Below are 13,039 nucleotides of genomic sequence, written 5' to 3'. Positions count from 1 at the left end.
AAAGACTGAAAACAACACAAAATAGGTCATTTAAAAACGTTTCAGAGGTCCAAACATATGCAAATGGAAAATTTATACTTTTTTTCAAAAATTTCCCGGAAATTATGATTTTCAGATTTTGCTAAACTTTCACACACAAACTGTCTTATCCCAAGAATACAAACTGTAACTGTTTTAACTCTAAATGAAGCACTTCTCTAGGACATCAAAAGATTTGGAAACCCAACGATAATTACCACATAATCATTCAAAAAAAGACATGTGGTATATAACATTTGCAAAGAGGAGTTGCACCTGTCACCAATTCAACAAAAGAATACTTTATCTACAAACCACGCAGCGTTGAACATTTAATAATCTGGTTAAAATGATCCATAACAAGAACTCCACGTCAAACGGAATAATACAAGTAACCAAAAAAATGGATTAACACAAATGGTTGATTTCCGCATCCGAACCACATGGGATGTCACCCGGAGCAAGTTACCGAATCTCTCCGTACTTGTTTCTTAGTCCACAAAACGGGCAAAATGATACTAACAACCTCTTAGAGTTATCCATATTAAATGAATACATATTAAATTTTTATAACAGAACCTGGCAAAGGGTAGCTAATAAATAATGTTTTTATTATATCAGGAACCAGATTTTTTTAAAATGAGAACACGCAAAAATAATAGCAATTGAAAAGTGTAATCATGAAAATAAAAGAGACACAGCTGTGATGCCCTGTGAAGGAATAGTTTTCAAGATATTACTGTATATTTAGAGCATAAGCAAATAATAGAAAAGAGCTCCCTATTAAAAATGATAGCTACATCCCTTCAAAGTGTATTAATACATCCTACCACCTCTATTCTTTGTCATTAGTGCTATTTTGCAAAACTGTGATTATTCCTCCTATGTTCTACAGGTGAATCCCAGTCCTTAACATTAAGAAAGGCACACAAGTAGCCCCTCCAGGAGGCCAAAAGAAGAAGTTAATGGGGGCTTTCCTGGCGGTCCAGTGGGCAAGACCCCCGCTCCCAATGCAGGGGGGAAGGGTTCCATCCCTAGTGGGAGAACTAAGATCTCGTATGCCACACGGTGTGGCCAAAAAACAAAAAAAAATTAAATTATATTAAAAAAAATGTTTTTTAAATAAGAAGTTAAGGGGATGTGAAGGCCTTAGCATCCACTAGTTTCACTAACAAACCACCAACTTGAAACTCATTCCTGAACTAAACTGCCAAATGTTTCTGCAATAAAAACTGCAAACTCTCATGTGAACAGATCTTCTCAACAATAGGGAGTTGTTCCAGTCTGTGAATAGGACAGTGTCAGTGTGACCAACAAAGCCGGGAGGGGACATTCCTGACACCCCTGTCCCCTGGCTAGCCTTTGATCATTCATCTCTCCCAACCACACGTTTATGGAAACCACTTTCAAGCACAGCATAGGGACAACATCGACTCCCTGAACTTCGCCCTCATCACAGAGCCCTGCTCCCCGGCTTCTGCCCGGACCCTCACTGTTCACGCCACCCCTGAGGACCACCCCCCAGTGAGCCTCCAACACAGGAGCCTTTGTTTTCCTAGTACGCCCACCCCACCCCCAAACAGTCACTTGGGGCTTCGCTGTATATACTCTGGCAAACATCATGGGATGACGATGGCAACTAAGCAGACCACAGACCGACCCGAGAACGGGGGGGAACTGCTGATGCCCCAGGCGAGGCTGGTGCGGCGCTCGGGACCCCGGGTCTGAGTGTCCCTTGCTCCTGGGGGCAGACTTCGGGCTCAGTGTTCTCTCTGGACTCTGCTCTGAGGACTACGTAGGACCGCGGTCTCGAGCGCCCAGCGCGCGCCCACGGCCCCCAGCGTGCGCCCACGGCCCCCAGCGTGTGGTCCCGCCGTCCGGCTGCCCGAGGCCTCCAGCCGGGGACTGGGGGGGCCTGGGGGGAGGAAGGACAGACCAAGGCCCCGTCCGGGCGGCCCCCGGGCCACTCCAGGGCGGGCTGCAGGGCTGGGCGCCGGCGGGACAAAGGGGACCGGGAACGGGTCGGCTTTGTTCGCGCAGTGATGGAGCGCAGGGCCACGGGCCCCGGACCGGACCCCGCACCCCGGGACGCCCTGCACCCAGACCCCCAGACCCCCGGGACTCCGTACCTCCGGGACCCCCGACGCCCGCACCTTTTCCCCGGCCCGCACCCCCTACCCCGACCCGGGACCCGCACCTCTGCGCCCCCCGCACCTTCGGGGCCGCTCCCCGCCCCTCCCGGACCCCGGGACCCCCGCATCCCTGACCCCGTACATGGACCGGACCCCCGCATCCTCGGGATTCCCCTCCCTGAACCCAGGACCCCCCGCACCGCCCACCCCCGGGCCCCCGCGCCCCCGCGCCCGCCCCCCACTCCGCCCGGGCCCCTCCGGCCGCGCCCGGCAGAGGCCCGCGGACTCACCCCGCAGGAGCAGCAGCAGGGCGAGCGCGGGCCGCCGCCTCAGCGCCATGTCGAGAGCAGCTGAGGGGCCGAGGGCCCGCTCCCGGCGCAGGCGCCCTGCCCGCGGCCCTGCGCCCGCCCCGGTCACCATAGCGACCACGGCGGCGCGCCGTCGCCATGGTGCACGGGAAGCCCGAGACGAGTCTGGTTGCTATGGAGGCAGGGATGCTCTGGACCGGGACCCCGGGGTCTCTTTCAAAGAATTTGGTGGAAGGAGGTGAAGGAGCGCGTTCAAGAGTGGGCGGGGTTAATTTCCACATCTATAAAATGAATCCGTCACTACAGATCCGGGAAGGAACGCTCCATTAAAATTTGAGACACGAAGTGCTTCTTATTTTACAAATAAGGATGGAGCCCAGTTACCGTGGAAGCATTATTGCCTGCGCCTCTTTTGGGGCCCAGATTCTAAATGTGATGAGAGGGAAAAGCACTAAAATCTGTATAAAACAAGCAAGACGTGCATTATACAGTACATAAAAGTGATGTATTTCTAAAATAAACATAATCCTTCGTTTCTGTGTTAGATCAAAAGCATGATGGTATACCAAATAGTTTGTTATGCAGAAAAGCAAGATAATTCTTTGCTCTGATTTCTGAATATTGGGAAATGTTAAGGTTAGGGAGGAAAAATGGAACAGAATCTTATGAGGACCAGCACACAAGATGAAGAGAAGGATTAAACATACTGGAAATTGGACTCAAGGATGCAGGAGATCTTGATACGTTTAATACTGTGGGAAATTCTTTTATTATTATTTATTTATTTATTTGGCTGCGTGGGGTCTTAGTAACAGCACACAGGATCTTTGTTGTGGCGTATGGGATCTTTAGTTGCGGCATGTGGGATCTAGTTCCCTGACCATGGATCGAACCCAGGCCCCCTGCATTGAGAGCGCTGAGTCTTAACCACTGGACCACCAGGGAAGTCCCACTGTGGGAAATTCTTGAAATAGCTTGTTTTACATCCAACGTGGAAAGTACATCCCTAATGCTCCAGGAAGCAACAGAGTCAAAACAGAATTCTCAGTATAGTTATTAGTAAAATATGACAGAGTTTCTTTCCAATGACTAATATTTTTTAATGTTTAACTTAGGGACTTCATTTTTGATACAGTCACCCTAGGATTTTTTTGTTTTGTTTTTTGTTTTTTTAGTATTTTAGTATTTTTAGTTTTTACAAAGTAGAATTTTGTAAGTGTGTATATATGTATGTATATACAGGGACTTCCCTGGTGGCACAGTGGTTAAGAATCCACCTGCCAATGCAGGGGACACGGGTTCAAGCCCTGGCCCGGGAAGATCCCACATGCTGCGGAGCAACTAAGCCTGTACGCCACAACTACTGAGCCCGCGCTCTAAAGCCCATGCTCTGCAACAAGAGAAGCCACTACAATGAGAAGCCCGCGCACTTCAATGAAGAGTAGTCCCCGCTGGACACAACTAGAGAAAGCCCGCGCACAGCAATGAAGACCCAATGCAGCCAAAAATTAATTAATTAATTAATTTTTAAAAATAAGTATGTATACACATATATAATTTACTATACTAAATTATGAATGCCAAGAAACATGAAATAGATTGAAGTTGTTGACAAGGATATGCTTCAACTGCCATCACTAGATGATCTTCTTTCTAAGTCTTTGTAACTGCTCACACTTTTGTAAGTGTGAATTAATTACATTCCTCCAAATCTCATAAAGACAGAATAAAAATATTGAAATAACTCCATCACCTCTTGTGTTTCTATTGTCTTTCCTTTACTAAACCTTCTTTCTGCTCTAGTTTACCATGTTCCCAAGTCACAAGTAAAAATTATTTTATGGTGATGGTCTGTCCCATCACTAAACACAATAGAGAAATTAAAAACAGTAGAATTCTACTTAGGCTCACTGACTTCTTTTCCTTCTGCTGTCTCTCTGCTCTGCCATTCCCTTCAGCTCCTGGTTATATGCTCAGGCATGTTTGCCATTGTGGTGACCTGGGAAATACGAGGTGGTGTCTGATTGTGGAAAGAGCAGATTTCAGAAGCAGTGCCGCTTTTCTCCTGCTGAATTTCCTGTGTTTGCATTATGAAATTGTCCTGTCTGTTAAATGGTCTTTTCTGCTAGGGAATCTTTTGAAACTCAGAACAAGATCACAGAGAAAGGCTCCATGAATATTCTATATGGAGCAGAGGTTCCTATGAGACTGAATGCAGGTGCTTCGTTGTAAAACATTGATTTTCCTCCACAGATGGAGTACACATGTCATGACCAGTGGCTGAGACAGGATCCTGGAATGGAGCCTAACTAGTGACATGGTAGGAGGCACTTGACTGTCAAGTGATCTGCTCCTGCTTATGATTTCACTGTTCTCTGGAGAGCTCTGGCCCTGTGCAGAAAGGCAGCAGAGCCCCAGACGCATTCAGTGAGCGAGGCTGTGGAGTCTGTGCTTCTTTCACCACATTATCCAACTAACTATGTTTGTTTCTAATGGTGGCTTACTAAGGAGAGATACATGTCTTAAAAGAACTCAGGGAACTAAATGTATTTGTGCTAAACTTGAACAAAAGCATTTGCAATGCTTTTCAAACCAACACAAAGTGCAAATCGAGTAGCAAACGGGGAGTGGAATTTTCCTTCGAGACTTGAAATCAAGCAGGACCCTGTGGGGTACCCCCAGGTACAAAAGCCTTTCCATGTCCCCCGTTTCTCATTTGTAGTGTTGACTGAAAAAAAATGCACAACCTAAAAGTTGAGAATTGGGTTTCATTTGGCGGACTTGCTGAGGACTTAAGCCTGGGTGGCAGCCTCTCTGATAGCTCTGAGGCACTGCTCCAAAGAGGTGAGGGAAGAGCCAGGATATATAGGAATTTTTGCAACAAAAACCAGGTGGTCAGAACAGCAAGAGATTACTGTTAATTAAAGAAAAACCAGACATCTCAAATTAATGAATTAAGTTCTTTTCTACATATAGGAAGATGCAAGAGTCTGGACTTATGAAATCATTCCTTTGATATGCTCCTTAACTATCTAGGGCCAGTATCCTGTTTTTCTCCCTCCTGAGTCCCTTCAGGGTATACAGTTGGGGGCGGCTCCAGTGGCTGAGGGCTTGATGGCCGAAACATCCTTTGTTTACTGATACGGAGGGCAGACATTCTTCGTCCACAGCAGGGAAAAGGCTTCAGCCTCCTAGACCTTCCCTGAGTTCCAAAGGGCAGATGCAAATAGTTACCGATTAGAGAAGAGAGGGGCTGCAGAGACAAGGGAGGAGCAGTTGAGAAACCATAGTGCTTCCATAAAGAGGGGTCCTGTTTCCTCCTTAAGGGATTTACATAACAATATGTCTTTGAGTTCTTCAGCAGGAACCAGGGCCCCCACCCAGGTGGAGGATGGTAATTTCAGGCTGAGCACAAGATTCCTGGGGCACTGCCCTGTTACATCCCCACCAACCAAACAGAAGGAAGTCACACACCTTGAAGCCCTCACCCCCAATTTGGCCTTTAAAAACTGTTCCCCAAAAACCACCTGGGACTATGGGGGTTTTGGGCATGCGCCCTCACCCATTCTCCTCGCATGGCCCTGCAATAAACCTTTCTCTGCTCCGAACTTCAATGTTGCGGTTTGTTTGGCCTCACTGTGCGTGGAGCACACGAACTTGGGTTCAAAAACAAACTCACCTCCAAACAGACTGGAGAGATGCTGGAAGCAACATGGGGGGGACATGGGCTCTGGAGTCTGAAGGACAATGATTCAAATTCTTGGTTTTTGTAAACTTGGGAAAGTTGCTTAACTTCTCTAAGCCTTGGATTCCTTGTCTGTAAAACAGGGATAACAATACCCACCTCAAATGGTCATTTTGAAGATCATGTGAGATAAAGATTTGGAGCATACGAGGTGCTCAATACATGTTTGTTGCCTGGACCCCTTCCCTTTCCTACTATTTTGGTTCAGATTGGGCAAAATGGTATAACATTCCTGGAAAGTCTTGATAAAGAAAAGAAACTCAAGCCTGCAGATGGGTCAGAAGGAATGAGAAGCAGAGAGGGAGTTTTACATCAAAGTGTGTTTATTCTCTTGGTGTTGATGCCGAATCCAGCCTCTGTACCCCAACACTGAATTAAATCTCAGAGACAGAGTTTTGGGTGAAGTAGAAAAGCATAGCTGTATTGCTTTGCCAGGCAAAGGGGGCCACAGCAGAGTAATGCCCTCAAAACTGTGTGTCCCGCCCTGGAGGGGGTAGTGAGGAGTTTTATAGTGATGGTTCAGACAGGAGGGTGTGACCAGCTGGTGGACGTTGTTCTGCAATCAGAAGAATTGGTGGTGAGGTAATCAGGGGTCAACATCATCAACCTGGTTCCAACTGGTCTGGGGTCTCCGTGCTCGTGGGTGGCAGACAGTTAACTTCTCCCCCCTGGAGGGAGTTAGTTTCAGTATCTGCAGAACAGCTCAAAGACATTGTGATGTGCATCCCCTGAGGGGGCACCAGGACCCTGCCTCACGGCTGCACTGTGGTTTCTCCACTGCTCCTCCCTTGTCTCTGCAGCCCCTCCCTTCCCTGATTAGCAACTGTTTGAACCTGCCCTTTGGAACTCTGGGAAGGTCTTGGAGGCTGAATGAAGCCTATTTCCTGCAAACAAGAAATGGGGGACACAGAAAGACTTTTGTGCCCTGGAGTCCCACAGGGTCCTGCTCAGATTCAGTGTGACTAACTTCTGAAAAAGTAACAGGACTGTGCTTCTGTTCCTTTGCTGTGCATTCTACGCCAGAGCGATGACCTGAAGTCAGCCTCCCGGCAGGAGAGAGTGGGATCCACCGACAGGGAAGTCACTGACCCCAGAGCCTTCCAGTAAAGCTCCCCCGCTGGGTTGATCCAAGGTTCTGTGGCTCCAGGTCCCCTCTCTTCAAGTCCCAACTTCTTGCAATATTTCCAACTCTGTTCTCACACATTTGTCTCGTCTATCATCTTCTCTTTCTCTTCAGTGTCTTTCCTTTGGTTTTTTTGAATAGGAGGACACCTTTCCATAACCTAAGGAAACAGTATGTGGACTGAAAAAAAAAACACACAACCTGGAAGTTGAAAGTTATGTTTTATTCGGGACCTTACCGAGGTCAGCAGGTGGGGAGACAGCCTCGCAGATAGCTCTGAGGGACTGCTCCAAAGAGGTAGGGGAGAGCCAGGATGTATAGAAGTTTTTGCTGAAAAAAATCACATGTAGTCAAACATCAAAAGATGACTGCTAATCACAAAAAAACCAGACATCTCAAATTAATGATTTCAGTGCTTGTCTATGTATGGGAGGATGCAAGAGTCTGGGCTCATTGAAATCAGTCCTTTGATGTGCACCTTAACTATCTAGGGCCTGTATCCTTTTTTCCTCCATCCTGAGTTCCTCTCAGGGCTCACAGCAGGGTGGGCTGCAGCGTCTGATGGCTTGCTGGTGGGCAGCATTCATTGTTGACCAGAATGGCAGGCGACATTCTTTGTTTAATGAAATGGCAGGCAACAATTTTTTTGTGCGCAAGTAGCAGACATTCCCTTTAGCAATAGGGTAGGGGGTCCCCGGAGACAGAGAACCAGGCATGGCTTTCTAGACATAAGAGAAGGCATTTTTGGCCTAAGCCATTTTGTGATCGAATCTTGGCCACAGTGCTTGCCCTTGAACAGGTCTCAGTGATCCATGCTCTCAGGGAAGTAAGGGAATGTGGGAACACAGGAAAAGCAGTCAAGAAACAACAGCTCAGAAGTAGAACAGAGTCCCATTTCCTCTTCAAGGGCTACATATAACATGTGATCCAGTCTCTGAGCTCTGCAGGAACTAAGGCCCCCACCCAGGAGGAGGACGGAGCAATGATGTGGACCCTCAAGTGTGGACTCTGTTGACCTTTGCCCCAATTCTATGCTGAGTTTGCCTCTGCTCAAGCCCCTTCATGAAGATGCACGTGACCCTTAGGGTAAAACTTCCCCAGTTTTGCTCTTCGGGGAGACACTGCTTCGGCAAAGATCCCCTGTGTTCTCCTCACTTGCTGCAAGTAATAAATCCTTCCTTGTCCCACTCTTTGGCTTGGTTGTGTCTTTTGGCTCCACACCCACCAAGAGGTGAACCCAGTTTTTCTGGGGTAACAACCAGACATGCTGCTTATGCTGGATTAAGAAGCAAAGTCTGCACTTTGATTTATTTGCACGTTCCTCTCCTTTGTAGGGGTTCACTCGAAAAAGGTCATATTAATGCTAAAGTTTGGGCTTACAGTGGCTTCCTAGAGAGGAACTTTTGTAAGAAGCGACTGAGCAGGCCTTACACGTTTCACCCGAAGGAGGCTCGGTGTCGTGTGCTAGAGTGTGTCAGTGTGCGTGTGTGTTTAAGTAAAGATACCATACATGCTGTGGGTGAAAGAAAGAGCCCCTCCCCTCTGCCCAGGGTCAGCGTCAGCCAGGACCTCTTTACTCCCCAGCGTGCAGACAGCCATGGCACCACGAACAGGGACGGACAGTAACACGGCCACGAGGAAGCCTGACGTAGGAGCTGCTTCTCCCGGGCTGAGAGCCCTAAGCTCCCTGTCAGGGCGTCAGCCTCAGCACCTTCTCTGAGGAAGCAGAGAAACAGGGCTTGGCTGAGTGCCAAGACGCCAGGGACGAGGGTCAGGGACGCTGATAAACAGCACTGCCCATCGCCTTCCGGAAGGACATCTGCCGAGAGATAAAACAGACCAGCTCCTTCTTTCTCTCCACTTGGCCTCAAGAACATTTCCACTGACCTGGAGAAAAGTGAGAAACTTTTCCTAATCTATGCTCCGGGGCTGGGGACACGTGTGCGACCCCGTTGTCCTGGAGCAAAGCCAGGAGCACTTGTGAGGGTGAGAAGACGCAGGGCAGACAGGTACCTGCAGCCCGTGGTGCCCCAGTCGTGTGCCTCCAGGACGCCCCAACCGACGTGTTTACAGACTGGAGATATTTTTATCCCAACCCTCCAATGAGAGCTAATTTTCTCTTCACACAAATGCTACTACGGAGTGTTTACTTCCTGGAGGCACCGGAGAGAGACCAGGGTGTCCTCTTCTGCTGCAGGAGGCCTGTCTGCCTTGGAGTCCCTCCGGGGGTCAGCCCCTCCTCCAGGGTTTGCGGTTAGGGGAAGGAGCTCCTCCCTGCTCCTGCTATTATGTTTATCTTGGGGGTCTCTGTCCAACATTCCCAAACCCCAGGGGCCACAGCTGCTCAGCCTGGGGCCCGTCTGTCTCCTGCCTCAGTTAGGTACAGACTTCTGCATATACATTCAGTTAAATTTATTTATTGTGCCACTTAAAAGGTCAATATCTTTGCCTTCCTTTTTTACTTTAGTTATTAATATCTGGGAAAGTTTGGTTAAATATCAGGCTGTGATTATGGATGTCTCATCATTGCGTTTCTATGTTTGCTACACGTGCACAGGTTCGGGAGCACCGTGCCATCCCGAGGACACCATGGGGCAAGCTTGTGGCTTTCACCCTCCTGGCCTCCGCTCCTCCCCTCCCCCTCTGCCTAGGCCTCAACCAGGAAAAGGCTGCCCTTGCCAGCCTCAGGCCTCAGCAGCCTCTCCCTGTCAAGTTCCCTGAAGCCTTAGCTGCTCTCCCAAGTGGGCCTGGTGAACATTTTCCTCCAAACAGACATAGTTCTCTCCATAAGTGAAATCACGGCAAACGATCATGTGATAGCCATGCTTTCCAAGTCACGGCCTCCAGCTGGAGGACCACGGGTCAGTGCTGGCCTTGTGTCACGTCTTCTGAGGGCCTGCCGCGCGGCGCTTGCTTGATGACCGCATTAGAATGTTGAGAAACACATGCACATAGACGTCATAATAATGACATATGCTACAGAATCTCCTGTAAAAGATCTTTCAGAATAAAGGAATATCTTTGTGTTTGGAATGATTGAGGAAATCTTCTTCCTGCAGATGTGGAGAGAGCTGTATAACCTTTGATAATCACCTTCCATCATTTAACTATCCACCCGGCAAACGCCATGCGTATTGTGTTTGTGCCTGGTACCAAGCGAAGAACCAGAAATAATATGGGCACAGTTTCCTTCTTCAAGGAGCCCACAGTCTGGTAGGAGAGAGAGGGGGAAAAATAATCATGCCCTAGGCATCAAGTAACTCACAGAATGAGCTAACGTGGATCTCCACTGCTCTGTTGCATCACACAGGGAGATTCTCAATAAAATAGGGACAGAAAAATTAAAATGCATATTGAGTTTGAAATAAAGAAATCCATAAGCAACAGAAACAAGGAAGGAATTTAAAGCCAAAGTAGTAAGTCTGCAAACTGAAGCCACGGCAAAGCTAACGGGAGGAGGGGGCTGTGCAGAACCAGGGGAGCAGTTCATCACCACACCGGGAAGGGACAGGCCTTAGGGCCCATGTGAAGCAGGGCTTCGGAGGGAAATCCCGGCTCCCTCAGGGGAATTTGGCTAGGAAAAACCTCCATCCATCATTTTCTGCCCTAGGCTCTGGGTAAGAAAAAGAAAACAGTTTCCTGTGAGAAACTCAAATTTCCAGGTGTGGGATGTGAACTTACACCATCTCTCAGGGTGTGGGAATCCCCAAACCCCCAAATTAATGTAAAACTTGTTCTCACAGTGGGGAAACCTCGGGGCAACCAGTTGAAGCAAACTGACAACTCTTCCTGGCGTGTCCTGAGGGCATAAAGGCCCCACAGAATAAACACCCCGCAAGGATGCTAAGCATGATTTACAAGCTCCGGAGAAGACAACCCGCCTCAGAGGCAGCCCATGACCAGCGGGAGACTCACCCCCCAAATCTTGAGATAATGAAATAATCCAAAAGAGACAACAAAATAAGTTGCCCTACAAAGTACACAGAGATAAGAGGGCTAGAAAACATGGAGGAATAAAAGGGCATCGGAAGGACTAGGAAGACAAGAAAAAGAGCCACAGAGAGTTTCTGTTAATGCAAGTTCGTGTGCCCGATTACGTACAGTGAGGCCAAACAAACTGAAACGTCAGAGTTTGGAGCAGAGAAAGGTTTATTGCAAGGCCAGGCAAGGAGACAAGGCAGCTCATGCCCTACAAAGCCCCAAGCTCCCTGAAGGGTTTTGGCAAAGCACTTTTAAAAGCTGGGGGGGCGGGGCGGGGAGGGGCAGGGGGAGGTGACGCAGGGTAAATGATCAGCTTGTGCACAATTCTCTGGTTGTCTGACGGTGAGGTAGCTGGGTGGTGTCACAGGGGTTAACATTATCAGGAGGCCTGGGGCTCTGTGCTCATGGTCCTCAAGTCGTTAACATCTTCCATTTGTTGGAGAGGGGGTTTTTGACATCCACAAAACAACTCAGGAAGTGTGCATCAAACACTATTATCTAGGTACTTCAGAGAGGAGCAAAGCAGAGGATATGGGGGAGGGCCTGTCCCTGGAAGGCCCCCACGGGGTCCTGCTCACATTTCTAGGAATGAAACATTTAGGAGGGAAAAAAAGAACTCAGTGGATGAATTGACAGTTGACTGAAAGAAAATTAGCAAAGTGAGAGATCTTAGGAAATTACTCAGGATGAGGCACAGAGAAGTAAAGACATGAAAATGTGAAAAAGATGTTAAGATGTGCAATAGAGGATAAGAATTGTAGAGGAATAAAATAAGAACAAGGAAAAAGCAGTAACTGAAGAGATAACGGCTCAGAAATTCCAGAATTGATGAAAGACATGAATCCTTAGTTTGAGGAGGTATCCCACATGATAGCCCAGGATAAAGAAATGTCTCCTTTTTGTTTAGTCACCCAGCCACATGGACCATCCCTAGACATAACAGGGTGAAGTATCAGAACCCAAAACTAGAAGAAACATCCCAAAGTTAGTTACGTTGAAAAGATGGTCTATGTACAAGGGAATAACAGCAGTAATAGTAGAGGCTGGAACAAAAGGAAATAACTGCCCCAAAGAGCTGAGGGAAATGAGAAGTCAGTCCAGGATTCTATCTCCCGGTAAAGTAGGGCTCAAGGGTTAGGGTAAAAAAATGTGAGAGCAGATCAGTTGTTTAGGTGTTGAAAGAGATACTCAAGGATGCTCTAAAAGAAAAGCATAAAAAGAAAAGGAGGAAACAATCCAGAAGGAAGCAATGGGATGAAAGAAGCAAAGATGAGCAAAAACTTTGGTAAGCAGGTGGGCATCTGCAAGTAAGCACTGGCTCTACAAACACATAATAATATAATAATAATAATAATAACCTATCCTGTGAATTTTGAAAAATAAAGCCAAACTACTAGACACTAATAACATAAAAAACTAGGGTTGGAAGACACTTAGAGCATAGGGAGGACAGTTAATGTTTAAATTAGACTTTTAAAATTAGAGCATGGAGTTGGAACATTTAGGGGGTGCTCCTTAAAAGGAAAGAAGTGCTCAACTTCCAGATCAGTGGAGCAGGTGAAGGGGTCTCCAGCAAAGGTCCTTGGATGCCAGGCTGAGCTTTGTACCACATCCCACAGGAGATGGGAACTACGGAAGGCTTTCTAACAGGGGATCGAGCCCCACGTTACACTCCCGACACACCCCGGGCAGAATTAAGCACTTACTCCATGTTCCAAAGCCTCTTGGAGGG

At 47.7% G+C, this 13,039-nt stretch overlaps 1 protein-coding gene across 4 annotated transcripts in view; it reads right to left on the bottom strand.

The window, feature by feature from the left end:
* JAM3 (junctional adhesion molecule 3) overlaps positions 1 to 2,570 on the bottom strand; it is a gene marked incomplete at its 5' end in the record, with an annotated part of 56,836 nt that extends 54,266 nt beyond the window's left edge. For all 4 annotated transcript variants that reach the window (XM_082341086.1, XM_082341084.1, XM_082341085.1 and 1 more), the window contains one exon: positions 2,441 to 2,570. In XM_082341086.1, coding sequence (XP_082197212.1) covers positions 2,441 to 2,570 — 130 coding nt within the window. The remainder of the gene's footprint in view (positions 1 to 2,440) is intronic.
* Positions 2,571 to 13,039: the final 10,469 nt, after the last annotated feature.

The sequence above is a fragment of the Balaenoptera borealis genome (assembly GCF_965194805.1).
Source record: "Balaenoptera borealis genome assembly, chromosome: 11".
NCBI classification, from domain to species: Eukaryota; Metazoa; Chordata; class Mammalia; order Artiodactyla; family Balaenopteridae; genus Balaenoptera; species Balaenoptera borealis.
The sequence above is the reverse complement of the archived record's forward strand: the minus strand, read 5'-3'. Positions and strand labels throughout refer to the sequence as shown.